Source organism: Bos mutus, chromosome 1, assembly GCF_027580195.1.
Source record: "Bos mutus isolate GX-2022 chromosome 1, NWIPB_WYAK_1.1, whole genome shotgun sequence".
In the NCBI taxonomy this organism is placed as follows: Eukaryota; Metazoa; Chordata; class Mammalia; order Artiodactyla; family Bovidae; genus Bos; species Bos mutus.
In genome coordinates, this window is record NC_091617.1 from 117,486,547 (window position 1) to 117,508,650 (window position 22,104).

At 41.7% G+C, this 22,104-nt stretch overlaps 1 protein-coding gene across 2 annotated transcripts in view; it reads left to right on the forward strand.

Moving 5' to 3' along the window:
• WWTR1 (WW domain containing transcription regulator 1) overlaps window positions 1-22,104 on the forward strand; it is a 149,010-nt gene that overhangs the window by 122,768 nt on the left and 4,138 nt on the right. For both annotated transcript variants that reach the window (XM_070374802.1, XM_005906290.3), the window contains exons 5-6: window positions 15,048-15,181; window positions 17,064-17,176. In XM_070374802.1, the coding sequence (XP_070230903.1) occupies window positions 15,048-15,181; window positions 17,064-17,176 (247 nt within the window). The remainder of the gene's footprint in view (window positions 1-15,047; window positions 15,182-17,063; window positions 17,177-22,104) is intronic.

Consider the following 22,104-nt stretch of genomic DNA (forward strand, 5'->3'; position numbering starts at 1 on the left):
GACAGTTTTCTGGGGCGTTTGCCAAGATGTCTGATTGTTCAGGTGTGGATTATGTGTATCATCTTGGTGTGTAGTTTTTTTTTTTTTTTCACTTCTTTCTTTTGTTGCTTTGCTCTCAAGCATCACGATTTGAACTTAATGGACTGGAAGTAAAAGCGATACCTGGCTCACCTGTTTAGCTGCCTTCTAGCATCTGGTAGGAAGGTAGAGGCACTTTGGCCCTGAAGAGCTCTGAAGATTGTCAATTCCATTTGTTCTTTCTGTCCCACTCTCCGTTCTTCATAGTCAACAACTGCCTGAATATCCTTTGCTCTCTGGGCACTTAGTAATTCCCCTGCATGCTAAGTTGCTTCAGTTGTGTCTGACTCTGTGAGATCCCATGGACTGTAGCCTGCCAGGCTCCTCTGTCCATGCAATTCTCCAGGCAAGAATACTGGAGTGGGTTGCCATGCCTTCCTCCAGGGGCTCTTCCTGACCCAGTTATCCAACCCACATCCCTTATGTCTCCTGCACTGGCAGACAGGTTCTTTACCATTTGTGCAGCCTGGTAATTCGCCTGGTCCCCCTGCAGTTTGCAGGAGGGCCCTAGCTGTCTAGCCTGTCCTCTCAGAGCCCCTGCCCTGCAGGCAGGCCTTGACCTTCCTCTCACAGGACAATTTCTGGGAGAGAAGCCCCTTCCTATCCTTCATCTTTAGGCAGGAAAGGGGGTTGGTACATTTTAATAAGTAGAATGAATTTATTCCCTAATTCTTGGGAAATTATCACTACTCTGTATTTTTTTTAAACTATTTATTTATTTATTTATTTTTGGCTCCTTCGGGTCTTTGTTGCAGCACATAGGATCTTTTACTGTGGTGTACAGTCCTAGTGGCTTCTCGGCACGTGAGATCTTAGTTCCCTGACCAGGGATCGAACCTAAGCCACCTGCATTTCAAGTGCAGAGTCTTAACCACTGTACCTCCAGGGAAGTCCCCTGGAAGCTCCTTATATGCTATGTAAATATTGTTTCATTTTTCCTTCTTCTTCTTTCTGCTTCCATGCCATTGTTCCTCTAGGCACGTAGTCTGCGGAGAAAACAACTCCTTGGTCCTTCTTCCACAATCTGACGTGTACCTTCTGATGCCAAGGACTCAGACATGAACTTATCACTGAAATCATGCAGAAGATATTAACCCAATGAATTTGAGGAAAGTCTGATTACAGATCTGAAGTGAACTTCCATTATTTCAGGATGGAAAATTATTTTCTGATTCCTTTTTTTGTCTCGTCTGTTTATTCACTCAACATTTGCATAGTGCAAAATAATAAAAAGATAAACGAGACACGGCTGCCTTCAGATAACTTATGTTTTATCACTGGAGACAAAATGATTAAATCTAATCCGAATTGGTGGCCAGAAGGATGAATTCAAACCATTCCCCACTTTGTGGGGTTCCAATGGCTGCCATCTTTGACTTTCATGACTGGAGCAGAGACCAGATCACTTGAGCCCAGAGTTCTGGGAAAGGAGCATAACGTGCTTTTTGCCTTCCTTTTCAGTCCCCACAGGCCAGCAAGTTGTTGGATAACTACAGAATTAGGATCAAAGGGCTGGTGAGGTTTGGTATCTCCCCTGATTAGGAATCTTTTTAAGTAAGAGAGTTTTGTTCAAAATGATTCCTATGCATTAACGTTGGCTGCTGTAGCAACACAGTTGAACTGCTTGTATCTGATAACTAATGAATTATCTCGAAACATGGCAGGTGCTCCCAGGGCAGGGGTGCTAACGGGCCCAAAGGGATCCCAGCCAGGTCTGCAGAACATGGCCTTATTAGGAAACTTTCTCTGCTTTCAGTGTCTCTCACAGACCTTATGGAGAATGACTTTTCATGAAAGACATTCTCCATTGTCTGTGATAATGACAGTTTTATTTTTTGCTGGTGAAGAAGTTTCAGGTTCATCAAAGTAAAAACAACCCTGGAAAAGAAAGCAGTTCTCAGGAATTCCCTGGTGGTGCAGTGGTTAGGATACTGAGTTCTCACTGCTGAGGTCCCAGCTTCAATCCCTGGTCTGGGAACTAAGATCCCACAAGCCACATGACCAAAAACAAAACAAAAAACCTCAATTGGACAATGTACTTCTTGCTATCTTCTCATAGAGTTTTTAACTTTTTAAGTTATAACTAGTAGTAGCTGTTTTTGTTGTTTTTGTCTGACTGACATAAGAGAGAGCATTTTGCTAATTGAAAAAAATCCAGACTCAGCAGACTGCAGGGACTTTCCTGGTGGTCTAGTGGTGAAGATGCTGCGCTTCCAAGGCAGGGGGTACAAGTTCTATCCCTGGTCAGGGAAGTAGGATCCCACATGCCGTGCAGCCCAAACAAGCAAACCCAAGTGGTTCTGTCTCATTACTTTTTCTCCCTGACCTTCGACCCCAGGGCAAATCCCAGCCTCTGGAAAACCACTCTGCTGAGGGTGCTGTGCTCTGGAGGTGGGATAACTGTAAGAAGGGGGAAAGAAGGAGACTTCATAACGTATGATTCCATTTATATGACATTCTGGGAAAGGCAGGACTATAGAGACAGCGGAAGAGTGTTTGTCAGAGTAGGGGTGAGGGAGGGGCTCCCTGCAAAGGAGAGGCACTCGGGGATTTGGGGAGTGAGAGCGCAGTCTGTGTCTTAGTTGGGGTAGCTGTTTCACAGCTGTATTAGGTATTTGGCAAAACTCTGAACCGTACAATTTCACAAAGTGTGACCGTGACTATATGTAAATAAAAATAGTAATGAAGTAAAATTATTGCACAGAAAAGAAAATATTTAAAATAATCAAAACCAAAAAGGAACATAATCGTCATCTATTCTTTTACCTCAAGAGAGCTGTGAAGATGCTGGTGATTTCTTTCCAGTCTTTGTATGTATCTCTTTTTTTAAAATATATATTTAGTTTAAAACAAAACTGGTAGTGTATTATACTGCTGTGTGTTACCTCTTTTCTTAATATATTTTGAGAAGTCATCTATTTATTCTGTATCCGCCATGGATGTGGTGCTTTGAGTTTGGACCTATCTATTTTAGGCTGCCTGGAATCCTTTCTACAGCAAGGCTGGACATAAATTTTAAAAACCCATGAACCACACATGCCCTCAAGACTATAGACTATTCTGCTGTTGCAGCTTAAAAACCAACACAATATTTGCTCAGTATCATAAAGGGCATGTTTACAGCTTTACCCAATGAAATGGAAAATTTGAGTAACTGGTCAGAAACTGAGAAACAAGCTTCTCAGTCCCTATTTGTCCCTCTGAAAGAACGATTCCTTGACATGAAAACAGACTCTTGGCTTTATCTGAGTAGAGTATTCCATTGTTTTATTCATTCAGATGTGAAGCTTGGGGTCTTTCTGGCTCAAAGATGATTTCTGACTGGAGGACTTCCTGTCAGCCCCCAGGGCCTGGAAGAATCTTAAGTAGAGAAGCCTTCGCTCCCTCTGTGTTGTTGAGAAACCGTTATTATTCTCAGGCAGACTCAGCATTGCTTTCACCCCCATCCTTCACTTAATTGGGGCTCAGTGGACAGGAGAAAGCAGCTTGTCAGACAAAAACGCTGACTCAGCTCGGCCTCTGGTTGCCAGGACAACGGGGACCAGGGGAGAGGGCTTGGGCCGGAGGCCTCGGAATTCTTTGGCAGGTCTCACAGATTTCTGTGGGGCTTGACAGCCACTATCGGGTCTGGCGGGCCAGCTGGCCGGCCTCTTTCGGCCATTCCTGACTGAGGGCCCCGGGGAGGGACACACCCGGCTGTGAGCAGGGCTGGTCCAGGGAAGGCTCCGAGGTCTGTTGTTTGTCATGTGAAGAACAACTATTTAGAGAGGTTAAAAAGTGTCATATCGTAGCATAAATAGTGGCAGCTTCATGGAGTCATGCCTTCAGCACATGGGGCTATGATTTCCTTTTAGGAAAGCATTTCAGGGAATTAGGTTTCGGGGTTGAGCAGGAACATCAGTGGTCATGTTGTCCACCCGTGGATCCCACTAGAGTAGCCTGGCTGTGTACATTCATTCACTCATTCATTTGTTCAACACATTCTAGGCACTGAATGCACAGTAGTGAACTAATAGGCTTGTTCTTTACCTTCATAGAGTTTCCATTCTAACTGCTGTCAGTGTTCTATTTGCCTGGTCCTGGAAATAATTCATTTTCTTAAAAAAATGACCAATTCCTTTCAAAAGGACACTTTTGAAAGATGTTATAAAATCAAACACATTTAAAATTTGTATTTATTTTTAAATATCTATTTTTTTAGGCAATTAAAAAACTGCATTGAAATATAGTTGGTTTACAGTGTTGTGTTTGTTTTAAGTGTACAGCAAAGTGTTTCAGTAACATATATATGTGTGTGTGTACGTATATCTCTGTGATATAGGGAATGTTTGCCTAGGGCCGTACATGCTGTGTGGCTGAAATCCTGGGAAAGCTTTATCAGACTTTGAGAGTGATGGAAAAAGCCAAAAATGGAAAATACTGAGCATTCTTAATCATTAGTTAAATTGGTCAACCAATTTGAATTGGCATAAGAAAGCATTTCAACCCCTGGGTGGGGAAGTACCCCTGGAGGAGGGCATAACAACCCACTTCAGTATTCTTGCCTGGAGAATCCCATGGACAGAGGAGTCTGGAAGGCTACAGTTGATGGGGTTGCAAAGAGTCGGACACAACTGAAGCGACTGAGCACGCATATATTCTTTTTTCAGGTTATTTTCCATTATAGGTTCTTGAAATTTTTTAGATAATTTTTAAACTTTCCTTTTCATTTCCAATTACATGGCATTGGCCGTATTGTCCATGTTGTACAGTACATCCTTTTAGCCTATCTTACACCCAATAGTGTGTATCTTCCTCTCCCCCACCCATGTATTACCCCCAACTCCCGCACTGGTAACCACTGGTTTGTTCTCTGTGTCTGTCATATTTGCTAGTTTCTTGTAATTTTTAATTCCACATGTAAGCGATATTGCACATTGTCTTTCTCTGTCTGACTTATTTCACTTGGCATAGTGCCCTCCGGGCCCACCCGTGCTGTTGCAGATGGCAAAATTTTGTTTTTTTTTATGGCTGAGTAGTACAAACACAGTTTTTAAAATGGAGGTTCACCAAGTTTGAACAGAGGAAAAGCAGCTTCATATTTCTGACCTTGGTAAGATCTCTGAGGTATAAAGAAATACTCCATCTTGAAATCGATTCAGCTACTTTTTGTTTTTTTAAGTGAAGAGGAGAATATCTAAATTATAATGTTTCCGTTAATGTGATTCTAAAGGATAACAGAGATTATGGAACAACACAAAACTGTTTTATACATCTTGAATTAAAGAGTGTCAAGAAGGCCGTGGTTAATAATTAGGGACTCAACAAATGTCTTTCCCAGAGTGTCAGAGTTTTGAATATTCTTTCCTAGCGACAGCCTGGGTCTGGCAGCTGAGCCTGTGTGATGAGGTATTTCCAAAGAGAGCCTCCAGGAAATGTGACAATAAAGTTCTAGAATCCCTTGGCACAGAGTTAAAAAGAAATTTACACTGGGCATGGGGTTTTGTGCCCCCCTGTAAAGAAGGTCAATAATTCGGCATTCTGCCTCTGAAGTCCCTCAGGGTTTTGGCAGCGAGAGCAACTTCTCTGCACCACAATAATTTTTTTAATGTTAAGATTTCAAAATATTGTCTTTCTTTTCTTTTTTTTTTCATTTGTTTCTACTCACTCCACCCCTTATAATTAGAACAATCCAGTGTTCCATTTTTGTAGTATCCCTGGCCACACACACTTAAACAGATCACCCTCAGAAGAAGTTATTGTCTTCCTTTGTCTTTGAAGTACATTCCAGCGAGGGCCAGAGCTGGCTGGCTGGCGAGAGACACTCCCTTCACCCAGGACGGACAGGGCTACAGGGCACTTTCAACTGCTGTTTACTTTCTCACCTCCTCTGTTGATTTATTCCATGGGCAGGCGGCAGGCCAGTGGGGTGCTGGAAGGCGAGGAGGTTTGAAGTTCTCTTCCAGGGACATCTTCCTCTTATGAATCAGCATTTGTCTTTCACCTACTAACCCCTCCAGCTATTTTAAACACCATCCCATCCCCAGCCCCTAGGAGAGGGCACTTTTAAACCCACATATATATATAATTATTCGCTTCAGGAAGCTAGATGGAAGACCACAAACTCTGAAGGAGATTCTCAGGCCTTTATCTTGTACCAGTCTTTACACCCCCAGCTTGCTGCTGCTGCTAAGTCGTGTCAGTCGTGTCCGACTCTGTGCGACCCCATAGACGGCAGCCCACCAGGCTCCCCCGGCCCTGGGATTCTCTAGGCAAGAACACTGGAGTGGGTTGCCATTTCCTTCTCCAATTTATGAAAGTGAAAAGTGAAAGTGAAGTCGCTCAGTTGTGTCCAACTCTTAGCGACCCCATGGACTGCAGCCTACCAGGCTCCTCCGTCCATGGGATTTTCCAGGCAAGAGTACTGGAGTGGGGTGCCATTGCCTTCTCTGCCCCCAGCTTGGATGTAGACAAAAAAATAAAGTTGTGGTGGAGGAGGGTAGGGGTGGGGTTACCAGGGGCAGCTTTCCAGATCTTTCTGAAAACTGGCCTTTAACATCTTAACTTGTAACTCTGCTGGCTGTGCTTGTGAATTCCCGGGACACTAGCTCTACCCATATACATTGAAACGGATCAGAGAGGCCAGTTCGATCTCTCTTCCAATTCAGAGAGAGAAAGTGTGTTCAGGAAGTGAAACAGGATGGTTTGTTAAGTCCTCTAAACTGCCTGAAGCTCAGCTCCCTTGTAGCTCAGCTGGTAAAGAATCCGCCTGTAATGCAGGAGACCCGGGTTTGATTCCTGGGTTCAGAAAATACTTTGGATAGGGATAGGCTATCCACTCCAGTATTCTTAGGCTCCCCTGGTGGCTCAGACCTTAAAAAATCTGCCCGCAATGCGGGAGACCTGGGTTCAATCCCTGGGTTGGGAAGATCCCCTGGAGGAGGGCATGACAACCCACTGCAGTATTCTTGCCTGGAGCATCTCAATGGACAGAGGATCCTGGCGGGCTATAGTCCATGGGGTTGCAGAGACACAGCTGGACAACTAAGCGCACCAACACAACCTGAAGAAGGCGGGGACTGGCATTTCCATGTTCTGACTGTGAAAGCAGGCTCAGAGAAATGAGAGAACGCGCCCAGGTCCCACAGCTAGTAGGTGAAAGGGCTGACAGTTTGAGGTCTTGAGGTCTGCCAACCTCAGTCCTTGGCTTTCCTCTCTCTGCCGCTGACTGTGTAGTGGCTGTGAGAACAGACTCTGGGGCCAGATCCTGGGAAAGTTGCTTAGCCTGTCTGCGCCTCAGTGTCCTCATCTATAAAATGGAGAGAGCTGGGCTGTCGAGGATGAAATGAAATAGTATGTTGGCACACTTAGGACGGTGCTTCACAAGTTGTAAGTGATACGCAAGTATTAGCTAATATCTTTGTATCCTAAAACATTTAGCGCCATCAGTAGCTCATTTTATTAGCTGCCTCCCTGTGCCAGGTTCTTGATAAATATGCTTTTTAATCTTTATAACCAGCCAGCAAGATAAATCTTAAAAGTCATTTTTTTTCCAGATTAACAAACTGAAAAAAAGTGTAGTCCAAGATGCTATATCTAAGGAGTAGCTGAGCTAGGATTTAAGCTTTCATCATTTTGATTCCAAGAACACTTTTTTTTCCTATGCCAAGCCCAGGTCATGTCCAGTAGCATTTACGCCTCAACAAGTGTTTGAAAATTCCAGTGGCCAGTAGCCCAGAGAATTGAGAAGCAGCCAGTCCTACCAATGAATGGACTACATCAGATGTGGCTCCAATCTGGGATAGAGGAATCTTCCTTCTTCCATGTGACAGTCCATTAATAGTTTGAGAGCCACAGTTGCCACTCAGTATCTCTTTTAAACAGTCGCCTTGTTTCTTCATGGGACTTTCCTGGTGGCTCAGATGGTAAAGAATCTGCCTGCAATGCGGGACATGCAGGTTTGATCCCTGGCTCAGGAAGGTCCCCTGGAGGAGGAACCCACTCCAGTATTCTTGCCTGGGAAATCTATGGACAGAGAGGAGCCTGATGGGCTATACAGTCGACTCATGGGGTTACAAAGAGTCGGGCACAACTGAGCAACTTCACTTTCACTTGCTTCTTCATAGACATAATACCCTGACCTCTTCCCATGTTGAATTTTCTCCTTTGATAACTCTGTAAAAATCGTGACAGTGTAGAACAGAGTTCTGGATGCAGTCTTGCATGTGGAGGTTGGTAGATCCTTGAATGCAGTAGAAACAGAAGCTGTGCTGACTACTTGAGTTGGAAAGAAGGTTTGGAGCATGTAGATGTCAGGGAGAGAGACCCTACTAGGCATGGCCCTTGTCCATTATTTTTTGTTGTAACCTGTTTCCCCTCTAGAATCCTCACTGAGCAGGGCACTATCTGTATTTTTCATTGCTATATGCCTGCTGCTGAGGTGCCTGGCCTCTGATAGTCTCAATAGTATTTTTTAAAAATAATTTTTATTTATTATTTTTGGCTGCACTGGGTCTTCATCGCTGCTCAGGCTTTTCTCTAGTTGCGACGAGTGGGGCCTATTTTCTAGTTGTGGTGTGAGGGCTTCTCATTGCTGTAGCTTCTTTTGTTGCAGAGCATGGGCTCTAGGGCATGCAGGCTTCATTATTTGTGGCATGTGGGCTCAGTAATTACAGCTCCTGGGCTCTAAAGCACAGGCTCGGTAGTTGTGGTGCTTCGGCTTAGTTGCTTGGAGGCATGTGGGATCTTCCTGGACCAGGGATCGAACCCATGTCTCCTGCATTGGCAGGCAGATTCTTTACCACTGAAACACCAGGGAAGCCCTCTCCATAGTATTTTTTTTTTTTTTAATAAATATAGGTGCAAATGAATGAATCTTTGTGGGATCTTTGGGAGACAGTTGGCTGAGATTTGGAAGGAGGAGAGGTGGTGATGGCATTAAGAAAAAACTTGAAGTTAGCAGGAAGAGCTGCTCTATGGCCAGGTGAGGAATGTACTTGTGAGACATGAAGTTTCAGACCCCAGATGGACATGTTATTTTGGACTTCAGGGCTGGGAGAGGGGCAGGTGGTGGCTTGCTGTGGTCGTCAGGAAAGGCATTCTGGAAAAAAGGCAGTGGAACAGAACCTCTAAAGGTGGAGGAGAAATGGCCTGATGAAGGGGGACCCAAAGTACTGACAAGTCCAGGAAACTGTAGACTTGTTTGGGAGGACAGGTGGGTGGCAGTGGAAGGGACACTGGGAGGGGATCTGTGAATAGACTTGCTGACCTGGAGTGGAGGTAGAAGGTGAGAGACAAACCAAAGGCTCAGATGTGCTTCCAGCTTAGCTTCTGTTATCCTGCTTGGACTGGGGGGAGGTGGGGAGGGAGCACGGGGTTAGGGCAGCTGCACCGCCAGCTCTGAGTTGGAGGTCTGAGTCACATCCTAGACCAGCCTTGTTCAACTGTCCCCGTTTGCGAATCAGTTCACTTGGTCCAGTGCTCCATCTTCAGCCTTGCCTCAGCTGTTTTTGTTCCATCAGCCTCCACTCCATGTCTTAGTCAAACTAAAGTCAGGTGTTTGCCTTTCATTTCTGCCCATGTGAGGGGGGAGGGGATGTCATGTGGCAGCTAAAATCACACTGGATCTAGGGCTTAATTTTATACCTAAATTTAGTGTTTTTTTGTTTTTTTTTTTAATAAAAATCCTCCCTTGTGTGCATGAGGACATGTCAGGATGAGGACATGTCAGTGAGGTTAGTTCTTTTATTTCCAAGCCTTAGATTTTGTACTGCTCTTCTTCAATTTATGAACAGAAGTAGGAAACTTATTTTCATTCAAAAAGAGACTAGACCTTTAAAAATTCTAAATATGCAATATATTATTAAATATATATGAAGCTTCTCATTACTGTCCAATTACATTAAAATTTAATTTTATGTTATATAAAAAGGTTTACAAACCTGTTCGTGTTTTGTTTTTTTTTAAGCTATATTTTTAGCCTTGCTGACTCATGATGAATTTCACACTTGGTATAATCTTCCAAGGTGAAAGCTGATCAGGAAAAAGTGTCAAACCACTCAAAGTGGATTAGCTCCATGTTGTAGTGTGACTTTTAAGATGGTTTATTTTTACTTTAGTTTTGTTGGGATTGGAATACAGAACATGAGGTGCCATTAATAATAATATTTAGTTAACACTTATTAAATGATCTTGTATGCCAGCACTGTTCTGTGCACACAGTGAATTACCTCATTTATCACCACAGCTTTCCTATTGGGTGGATTCTATTATTATCCCCAGTTTACATATCAGGAACAAAAATATTAAATAACTGGCTGGGAGATGGCATGGCCAGGGTTCAGACCCAAGCATCTGGCCCCAGATGCTGCTCCTGGCGACTTTGGCCTTCTGCTCATCTTCTGTGTTGGGAGCAGGAAAAACGCAGTAGGATCATTTCAGTAGGATGGCATATAAGCCTGGCTAGTTGGGATGTATACAATAGACTGTTGTTTTACTCATATTTGTGGTTGGGGGTGAGAATTGAATGTTCTTAGTTAATTTTTCTTTTGTTATTAATTATAATTGAAAATATTTCCATTTGAATTCCAGTGATATTTTCATTTCTTCACTGAGTGAATATTTATCAAGTACCTAGTATATGTCTGGGCTGTTATACACAGTGGGGACACAGAAGTGAACATGATAAGTAAGATCTCTTTCCTCTGGACCTTACACTCTAAAGAGAAGGACAGACAGTAAATATGTCAGTTGCCATGAAGAACATTTAATGTAATCTCTGAAGAGATTGCATCTGTTGAGACAGTCATCAGTGAGGGAATGAACTTTGGGAAGATCTGAGCAGTGTGTTCCAAGCAGAAGGAACAGTTGGAACAGAGGCCAAAAGTGGGAGGAACAGTGGGGAGGGAATGAGGGAGTGAGGGGGAACATGTCCCAGACAAAGGAGGAGACATGGCCAGTGATGTCAGGCAGGCTTTGTGGGCCACTGTGGATAGGGAGCATGTGGATAGGGAGCATGTGGGTTTAGAGCCCGGGGCCAACATCACCTTCACAGTGGCTGCTGTGACTTAAGAATGGTCTCATAATAATCTCGAAGAAAGTGTTGCATCATCCCCCACCCTGAAAACCTTTCTATCTCAGACTGGCCTAATTTATATTTCGGAGCTAGTTTTCAGGTATATTCAACACATTATCGTCTCTCATTTGTTGGTTATTTCAAGGTGAAAATGATATCGTGAGCCCCCTACAGGCAGAACAAAGCATTGCCTCTTATGATAATGGGGTCAAATCCTCAAAGTATTGAATCATTTGGAAAATACGGATGTGGAGGAATGGAACTTCAGGTATCTTTCATTTAAAATAAAGGGAGGAGAAGTGAAATGGCACCATTAATCGTTTTCACCAATATAGTATAAAATTCACCCAGCTTTGGTTATTATAAATCAGTTCAGTTGAGTCACTCGGTTGTATCCTACTCTTAGTGACCCCATGAATCGCAGCACGCCAGGCCCATCACCAACTGCCAGAGTTTACCCAAACTCATGTCCATCGAGTCGGTGATGCCATCCAGCCATCTCATCCTCTGTCGTCCCCTTCTCCTCCTGCCCCCAATCCCTCCCAGCATCAGGGTCTTTTCCAATGAGTCAACTCTTCACATGAGGTGGCCAAAGTATTGGAGTTTCAGCTTCAGCATCAGTCCTTCCAATGAACACCCAGGACTGATCTCCTTTAGGATGGACTGGTTGGATCTCCTTGTAGTCCAAAGGACTCTCAAGAATCTTCTCCAACACCACAGTTCAAAAGCATCAATTCTTTGGCGCTCAGCTTTCTTCACAGTCCAACTCTCACATCCATACATGACCACTGGAAAAACCATAGTCTTGACTAGATGGACCTTTGTGGGCAAAGTAATGTCTCTGCTTTTGAATATGCTATCTAGGTTGGTCATAACTTTCCTTCCAAGGAGTAAGCATCTTTTAATTTCATGGCTGCAATCACCATCTGCAGTGATTTTGGAGCCCCCCAAAATAAAGTCTGACTCTGTTTCCACTGTTTCCCCATCTATTTCCCATGAAGTGATGGGACCAGATGCCATGATCTTCGTTTTCTGAATGTTGAGCTTTAAGCCAACTTTTTCATTCTCCTATTTCACTTTCATCAAGAGGCTTTTTAGTTCCTTTTCACTTTCTGCCATAAGGGTGGTGTCATCTGCATATCTGAGGTTATTCACATTTCTCCCAGCAATCTTGATTCCAGCTTGTGCTTCTTCCAGCCCAGCGTTTCTCATGATGTACTCTGCATAGAAGTTAAATAAACAGGGTGACAAGATACAGCCTTGACGTACTCCTTTTCCTATTTGGAACCAGTCTGTTGTTCCATGTCCAGTTCTAACTGTTGCTTCCTGACCTGCATATAGGTTTTTCAAAAGGCGGGTCAGGTTGTCTGGTATTCCCATCTCTTTCAGAATTTTCCACAGTTTATTGTGATCCACACAGTGAAAGGCTTTGGCATGGTCAATAAAGCAGAAATAGATGTTTTTCTGGAACTCTCTTGCTTTTTCTGTGATCCAGCAGATGTTGGCAATTTGATCTCTGGTTCCTCTGCCTTTTCTAAAACCAGCTTGAACATCAGGAAGTTCACGGTTCACGTATTGCTGAAGCCTGGCTGGGAGAATTTTGAGCATTACTTTACTAGCGTGTGAGATGAGTGCAATTGTGTGGTAGTTTGAGCATTCTTTGGCATTGGCTTTCTTTGGGATTGGAATGAAAGCTGACCTTTTCCAGTCCTGTGGCCACTTCTAAGTTTTCTAAATTTGCTGGCATAATGAGTGCAGCACTTTTACAGCATCATCTTTCAGGATTTGAAATAGCTCAACTGGAATTCCATCACCTCCACTAGCTTTGTTCATAGTGATGCTTATTATAAATAGTCCTTTTGAATTTTGTTTATATATTTAGCCACTCACAAGCATTCTTTTAAAATAAATACTCTATTAGAACTATCCCAGGAGTAACTTAAATGAACAGGAAAGCTTAAAATATTAAAACTGTATTATTTTATATATTTCTGTAATAATAATTCATATATATTGTATATATATATATTTTTATCCATTGAAGTTCCAGAAATGATTCTTATTAGGTTTAAATTCAGACCATCTGGAAATTGCAAATTTATCTAGTATTCTTAAGAAATATGGTGGTAAAATTGCATCACATGTAAAGAAGTGCATCAATCTCTTCAAATTATATGTTTAAAAGGATAGCTGTTTAGGGGTAAACTCCACATTTATTCAGCATGGTTGGAGAATGGGAATATTCTAGTTAAAGTTGATTTTCTTTTTTGGATAATGAAGGTTATTGCCTGAAGGATCTTTGCATTTACTGTCTATAAGGGACTAAAAATTACATCATTGACTAGCTGTTTTCAGACTGTGGTGTGTGTATATGAGTGTGTTTGAAGGGTTGGTGGGCTCTGTGTTCCTTACACCAGGTCCAACCCCTGTTATTCTTATGTGTGAAGCCTCTAGGTAAGCTTTGGTTAGAAGATAAGGAAGACAACTATAGCAAATAATTCAGTTTTTCTACATGTATTCAGAAGGTCCTTCTAAGATTGGAATTATGGACTAAAACCCCCCTTTAAAAATCTCCTTTTTTGGGGGGGTGGTTTGGTTTTCATAGATTACTGAGTAAAATTTAGGTTAGTTAAGTATTGAATTATTTGAAATCTGGATGAACAGAGGTGAACCAGGAGCCCTTTCTAGACAGGGTATTTATTTCAGTATAAATTAAAAATGCAGTTTCTTATCTATCAGATCTTCATGGTTTGTAATAGTCATGCTACCGTAACTCCTAGGAACAGTATGATGAACCCTAGTAACCGAAAGTTTTTATAGCCGATGACTTCACTAGACTTGTCTAGACAGCAGTTACTCTGTTGCTGTCTAAAATCATCACTGCTTAGGGCTGGAAGAGATCTAACTTAGATGGCCTGAATATTCTGTGTGCTGTGGTAGCCTTGGTTTGGGGTTTGATGGATGGCAAGACCAGTGATTCAGCTTGGGTAGTGGGAAACTCATAGGCATAAACATGGGAAGGGCCTAACTTAGGTTTTGGACACATGGGAAAATATACAGAAGTTTTATTCTCTGGAAACAGCAGCAAATTTGAAAGGAATCTGATGTCTGGTCATGTTTGTCAAAATAGGAGAGACTCCCTGGAGGTTATATCTAGAGAAAGTAATTGCAGTCAAATTTGTAACTTTTTGGATGGACTCTCCTTGGCAAAATCATGTTAGCTTTAAAAAAAAAAATGCTGGTGTTTTAACTTTTGCTAATGAAATCCATATGCTATCAAACAGTTAATCAAGTGAGATCTGGATTGGATCTGCATGCTTCTCCAAACTTCAGCCATTTTAGTGGACAGAATAATTAGTCAAATAGAAAAACCGATTGACTAACAAACTTTTAAACTGGTTGCTTTGCTCTCGTGATTATCATCTAAAACTGCCAGTTGTGATTTAACACAGAGCCTGAACTCTGTAATTCCACAGCTTTACTGGGCTGTAAGTGGCAAAGACCAGAATGTACCTGCTAGTCCAGAAGAGTCCAGTTGCTTTGATTGACTTAGATTTGGTCTGATCCCTTGGGGTAAAAATAGCCTTGTCCTTGAGAAAGTGTCTTGAGAGGTCTTTATATGATTTGGGTGTTTAAGCAATTTGGATGGGTTGGACAGTTGCTCCATCAGTGCTTTGAGGGCAGATATTAACATGAGCTTCTCATTAACTTGGTGTCTGTGAGAAAGTGACTTATGCCTGTAAGACTTCTTCATAGAAAGAACACTAATGATTTCCTGATGATTCTGACTTATGAGGAATAAACATAAAGTGCTTTTGTGTTTGGTGAAAAGTTTTTACGTGAAGCATCCTTTGCTCCAATCTTGGTAACAAGCGAATCACCGTTGCCTCTCCCCCTGACTGTCATCTTTCTGCAGGAAGCTGCCCTCTGTAGACAGCTCCCCATGGAGGCTGAGACTCTAGCCACGGTTCAGGCTGCTGTCAACCCTCCTGCCATGACCCCAGACATGAGATCCATCACTAATAATAGCTCAGATCCTTTCCTCAATGGGTAAGTCAACATTTTAAGGCCACTTATTTTTGCTTTCTTTATTATGAGGTTTAGAGTATAATGGATCTTTGTTTATATTGGGAAAAGTTGGGGAGCTGGGAGGTTGGGGTGAGGACAGAGGGAGGGTGTGGAGGGACATGGCAGAAAAAAATAAAAGCAAACAAGAAGTCACCAATTTTTTTTTTTTAATCTCAAATTTAAAAATTGATGCTATGGCATGGAGTAAACCCCTAGTCAATAATTTGAAAATAGGGATGAATTTATGATTTCAATAGCATGGTGTTTGTAGTAATTATTTAGAAGAATCTTGTGGTTTGATATAGCCAATGGAGATAAAAACTTGTTATGTGGCAAATAGGAGCAAAACAAATAAGAGGTGATATTTGTGATGAAATATGAATAAGGTGTTAGTTAATAGTATTATTATGGTTGTTGTTTAGGCATGAAGTTATGGACTCTGTTGCGACCTCATGGACTGTAGCCCACCAGGCCCTTCTGTCTATGGGATTTCCCAGGCAAGAATACTGGAGTGGGTTGCCATTTCCTTCTTTGGGTGATCTTCCCGACCCAGGGATCAAACCCAGGTCTCCTACTTTGGTAGGCAGATTCTTTACCACTGAGCCACCAGGGAAGCCAGTTAATAGTTATACATTGTCAGTTCCTGATATTGATCCTCCTATTGTGGTTATGTACCGTGTCCTTGGGGAAAATGCACACAGCATGCACAGGAGCTCTGTACTCTTTTTACATCTTCTATGTGAGTCTAAAATTATTTCACAATTAAAGAATGAAATAAAACAAAGACGTGTTGTTTTAAAATATGAAATATATGAGCAGAAGGAAAGGTAATTGAACCAGAAATATCTTCATGAGTAGAAGTAGTCAACCTTAATTGTAGCCTTTTAAACCCAAATAAAGGGCAGTTTTGTATTTCCTGTGTCTTTTCTGCCCTTGTGGAGGCTTCAGGCAACAAGCAAATACAGTTATGAAAGTTACTAAAAATAGAAGAATGAAAACAAACAGTAATCAAAATACTGAAGGAAAGGAGTTTCTAAATGACGGATACAAAAATAATTCAAATGTCCAGAAAAAATGTAAAGAATAACTTGAGATCTACCCACATACCCAACACCCAGGTTTTCCATATTTACATTGATCTTATTTTTTTTTAATAAAATATTACAACTAATATTTAAACTCTTCCCCACCACCCCTGAAATACATTTCTTTTTCTTCTTCCCTGCCTAGTGGTAGCCACCATTTGGATATTGATGTATATCCATCACACCTATTTTTATACTTCTCATTGCCTGTCAAAGGCTTCCCAGTTGGCACTACTGATAAAGAATTACCTGCCAGTGCAGGAGACACAAAAGAGGTGGGTTTGATCCATGTGTCAGGAACATCCCCTGAAGGAGGAAATGGCAACCCAGTCCAGTATTCTTACAATTCCATGGACAGAGAAGCCTGGCGGCCTACAGTCCATGGGGCCGCAAAGGGTTGGACGCACTGTGCATGTGTGCAAACACACACACACACACACACTGCCTATCAATGTCTGTATCCAGAAGCAATATTCAACATATTTTTTAGGTTTTTTAAAATTTACATAAATGGTATCATTCTCTATATGTATTGTTATTTTATTTTATTGTTTTCAGATGAAAAGGGAATCAGTGTCAATTTATTATGACTGGCCAGTTGGTTTTTTCTTTGCTTACAGTTGATTAATTTCGACACAGGGATATATGTTTCAAAATTAAAACGAGGTTCAAAGTCCACCTCCCTTTGTTATCTGGAACATCAGGCAGATCTACTTTAGCTGGGGGTCTTCATGATTATATTTTAATTTTAAAACGTCTTCCCATCTTTTGCTCTGTAGGGGGCCATATCATTCGAGGGAGCAGAGCACCGACAGTGGCCTGGGGCTGGGGTGCTACAGTGTCCCCACGACTCCAGAGGACTTCCTCAGCAACGTGGATGAGATGGACACGGGTAGGGGCCAAGCCTGTGAAACCTTGCAGTGGGTTTGGACTTTGAAATTGTCTCTTTAGTCCTCTCAATTCCTTTTTTTTTTTTGACCACACTGCGAGGCGTGTAGGATCTTAGGTCCCCAACCAGGGTTCAAACCTGTGCCCTATGCAGTGATCCTCTCAGTTCTAAAATCCAACCAGGAACACTTAACTTCAACAACATTAACTGACAGCTTCAAAGCCCCCAGAACCCAAGCACCATTAGTAAACTCCACCTCCTTCCCCATAGTTTATACAAATACAGTTTTATATATGGGCACAGGATTTTACTTTCTGCTTTTTTTCTTTCTTTTCTCCTTCCTTCCCTCCCTCCTTTCCTCTCTCCCTTCCATTTCTTGTCTGCTTTATTTAGCCCTTTCCTCACAGTTGCATTAATATACCGCTGTCTGCTTTACCATTCTTTTACAATTGAATATTTATACTTTTCTAGCTTTTTGTTATAATGTACAGGCCACCAGTACGCAGCTTTTCATGTTATTATTGCATTTGGGAAGCAATTGGCAGTGGGCTTTTGGAAACTTAAGCAACTCAAAGGATTCTAAATTGTCAGCTCCAAGTCCTAACAATGTCTTCCTTCAGCAATTAAATTTAAGTAGTTCCCGGCCTGCTCTGCCTTCAGGCTAGGCCTCAGCTGGCTTCCTGGTTACCTCTTTTTCTCTACTTCTCCAGGAGCAAGGCCTCCAAACTTGGTCTAGATTTAATTGTCAAAGTCCTAAACTCCCAGAAGATACTCTTTTGAACCAAAATTAAATGACAGCTCACAACCAGGACCTACTGTATAGCACAGGAAACTCTATTCAGTATCTTGAAATAACATGTAATGAAAAAGAATCTGGAAAAGAATATATATGTACAACTGAATTGCTTTGCTGTATACCTAAAACTAACACGACACTGTAAATCAACTATATTTCAATTAAAAAAAAAAACAACAACATAAAAATAGACTTAAAAAAATAAATAATAGCTGACGTGCCCGCTCTTTGGAGCTGCTCGTGTAAGTTTCTCCTCCATCACCACTGATGATAGAAATTTGTTCTGTGATGAAAAGGATTGTCTTCCCCCGTGCCATTGTCCAGAGGACCTGTTTGTTACCTTCTGGTCCTCGATGGCTGTGCTTTGTGCTCTGAAACTAAACAGTTGGTCAGACAAGATGCAGACTCTGCCAGAACATAGGAGCAGCTGTTCCGGGCTCTCCGTGCATCCTATCATCTATGTGTTTAGAGAATTGCACAGACTGTCTTGTGAGGAGTCACCCAGGAATAGTTTGAACTGTTTGTTTTGTTAGTCTTCAATTTATTACTTCAGCCTTCTGCCTCCCTTCCTGCCTCCCACCCTCTCTTTCTTCATCCTTCTCTTTATTTTTTGGTGTGAGATTTATCTTGTCCTCTTTGAAACAGCTTAATGAAGTGGCTCCTTCCCGTGTTTAATAATTGTTTGCTTTCATCTTTTCAACATTGGAAAGCTAGTAAACATAAAAGGCAAAGTTAAATAAGAAAAGACTTCAGGAAATCGAAATCTAAGCAAGTTTGACATTAAAAAAATTTTTTTGTTGTTTTTAATTGGAAGATAATTGTTCTATAATGCTGTGTTGGTTTCTGGTGTACAACAGGTGAAGCAGCCATTAATATACATAATCCCCTCCTTCCTGACCTTCCCTCCCACCCCTCTAGGTCATCACAGAGCACCAGGCTGAGCTCCCCGTGCTATACAGCAACTTCCCACTAGCTAGACATTTTTTAAAAAGTATTTATTTATTTGGCTGTGCCAGGTCTTGGTTGCAGCATGTGAGATCTAGTCCAGAGATTGAACCCAGACCTTTTGCGCTGGGATGGTGGAGCTGTAGCCACTAGAGGACTAGGGAAGTCCCTAGCTTGACTTTAAAATGTAAACAAAGATGGACTCTAGTCTTTGGCTTTTTAAAATGACATCAAGTAGATAAGTAGGGAATGTTTTGAAACCAAAATGTGGAATTAAGTCATGTCCTGTATAGAACATAGTCCTTGCAGACAGTCCACCTGAATTGGATCTTTGCTTCTCTACTTTTTAGTAGTAACTTTGGTAAGTTACGTAACCTCCCAGGGCCTCAGATTTCTCACCTGTAAAGTGGGAGTAATGTGCATACCTGGTACAGTGGTGAGGCATCATGAAGCCATAGTGCTTGGCACAAAGTCCTCTTCTCCTGAGAAGGATGAAATTAGTCCTATTAAATGTTGGGGTTCCAGGTTAGCCTGGCTTAGTGAGTACTGATGGAGAAGGCAGTGGCACCCCACTCCAGTACTCTTGCCTGGAAAATCCCATGACTGCAGTCCATGGGGTCACTAAGAGTCAGAAACGACTGAGCGACTTCCCTTTCACTTTTCACTTTCATGCATTGGAGAAGGAAATGGCAACCCACTCCAGTGTTCTTGCCTGGAGAATCCCAGGGGCGGGGGAGCCTGGTGGGCTGCTGTCTATGGGGTCGCACAGAGTGGGACATGACTGAAGCGACTTAGCAGCAGCAGCAGCAGTGAGTGCTGAATTTACAGTCACATCTGTGAAGTCTTTATAGGAGGTGGGCATAAGCCCCCTCAAGGGGAGGCGTGTAGTTAATTACACAGGAACAAGAAAAGGAAAAACCAAGGGACGGGCAGAGCTCAGATGTGGCTGGAAAAGGTCTGGTAGACCCACTGTTCACATGCTGACCACACGCTAAGTGGTGACAAGCCAGCCAAATACTCCCTTTGTAAAATACACATGGAGACAACAGCTGGACATAGTGTTAGAGACATAGGAGGATAGAGTAGATGGAATAACAGGAGCAAAGGCTGGAGGTCATCCACTTTCTAGAATATTCTACAATAATCACACCCTTCTAAGAACTTCTTTTTTTTTTTGGTCTGTCTCATTTATATTCATCCATTCATTTTATTATTGATGCAAATGTGCATCTTTTTTTAAAGTTGAAGTATAGTTGCCATACGATATTATATGTTACAGGTGTATGATACAGTGATTCACAACTTTTAAAGGTGATACTCCATTTATAGTTATTGTGAAATATTGGCTATATTCCCCATGTTGTATAATATGTCCTACTTTTCAAATGAAGAAAACTGTAATGACCAAAAAGATGACTATGAGGTTGCAAAGTTGCTCCAAGGAGAGATATTTTAAGATTGTTAGCCTTAATGAAGAACCTTAACTAGACTCATCATGCTTTCTGAGGAGAGAAGGTAAGAGAATTTTTTAAAACAGAAATTTTATTTGGTTAAAAAAAATCAATTCTTGAGTTATTGAAAATGTAAAACGGGAAATCAGTTGAGGTGGATATTTCTGTCTGGATATGAAGAAGAAAGACATCCAGCACTTTAGATGAGGTAATTTTTCAGGGCGGATAATTTTTTTTAAGCCTAATTTCCTTCTGTTACAATCTATTGGGTAGAAAAAAGTTATTTGGATTTTTTTTTTTTCTAAACTAACCTTGTTTTTCAATGTCGGTAACACAATAACCCTGAGGTCATGTTGAACTCATTTTAATTTTTCAAATGACTGCTTTTTGCAATGCAAGTCCTATAAAATATTCCCAAGAGTCACTGATATTTTATAAGTTTGTAGAAAAGCCATGAAGTTTTGCTACCTCCAAAAATGTAAGTGTGATTATGTTTCCCTTGTCGCTATGAAGTAATTTTTCTCCTTGGAAAATGCATATTATTAAAATGAGTTTTCTCCCATTTTGTCTAGAATAGTGAAATCTCTATGCAGGCTTCTTAGGAAGCTTAAAGTACTTGTATGACACAGAAGTTAATTGAAAAAGTTTCTTAGAAATGATTCCATGGTGAAAGCTGGCCATAGTTATCAATGCACCTCAGACTTTGAGGTATATTTTATCCCTTCAGAAAATTGATTGGGGCTGTTGGAATGAACCAGTGGTTCTGATATTATGTAATTAACCATGACTGAGTTCTCTCAGCACAGTCAACAAACATTTATGGTGTTTTTGTATTTGTGTATGTGTTATTGTGGGCTTCCCTGGTAACTCAGTCAGTAAAGAATCTGCCTGCAGTGCAGGAGACATGGATTTGATCCCTGAGTTGGTAAGATTCCCTGGAGAAGGAAATGGCAACCCACTCCAGGATCCTTGCCTGGAGAATACTATAGACAGAGGAGCTTAGCACGCCACAGTCCATAAGGTCACAAAGAGTCAGACACGACTTAGCGACTAAATCACCGTTTAATTTATGTATGAATGAAGCCCAGAGCCTCATATCATGTGTGGCAGATATGATACGGCACCTACCTCCCAATTTCAGACAAGCGAGTGCGTCTTAGGCCACACAGCTAAAAAGCTCCATCTCCTGGCACAATGATCTGTTCGTTTTCCCCTATCCTGTCATTCATGAAGGATGTGTTCTTCATGTCATATCCCAGACACTGAACTTTCCTCTACAATAGCATTGTCTCAACAAGGTTCTGCAGACTTTAGTTCTGTTAGGATATAAATTCTGCCAAAATTGGACTCGAGGAGGTGATAGTGGCTTAAACAAAATAAAACAGATTTTCCTTACTACAAGACTTCTCCAAACCTATATGCTCCCATGCATTGTAACTCATATGCTTTGTGAGACTACTCGATAGTTTTGGGGTATATGAACATGTGTAGTGAAGGGGTCAATCTGCAGAAGCCACTTTCTAAAATACTTTAAACACGATCCCCAGAGTTGTCAATGAAGATTTTTTTTAACAACATAGTTAAAAGAACCTCCTCACTACTACCTTTGAACATAAAGAGGATGATATGAGCAAATTTGAGTTTACAATTAAATTGTTGGATTATAGCTCTGTGATAAGGTTTTTATGACTGTCAGGGCCTCTCTACTCAAACCAGCTCTTCGTGCCGTTGTCATGGGA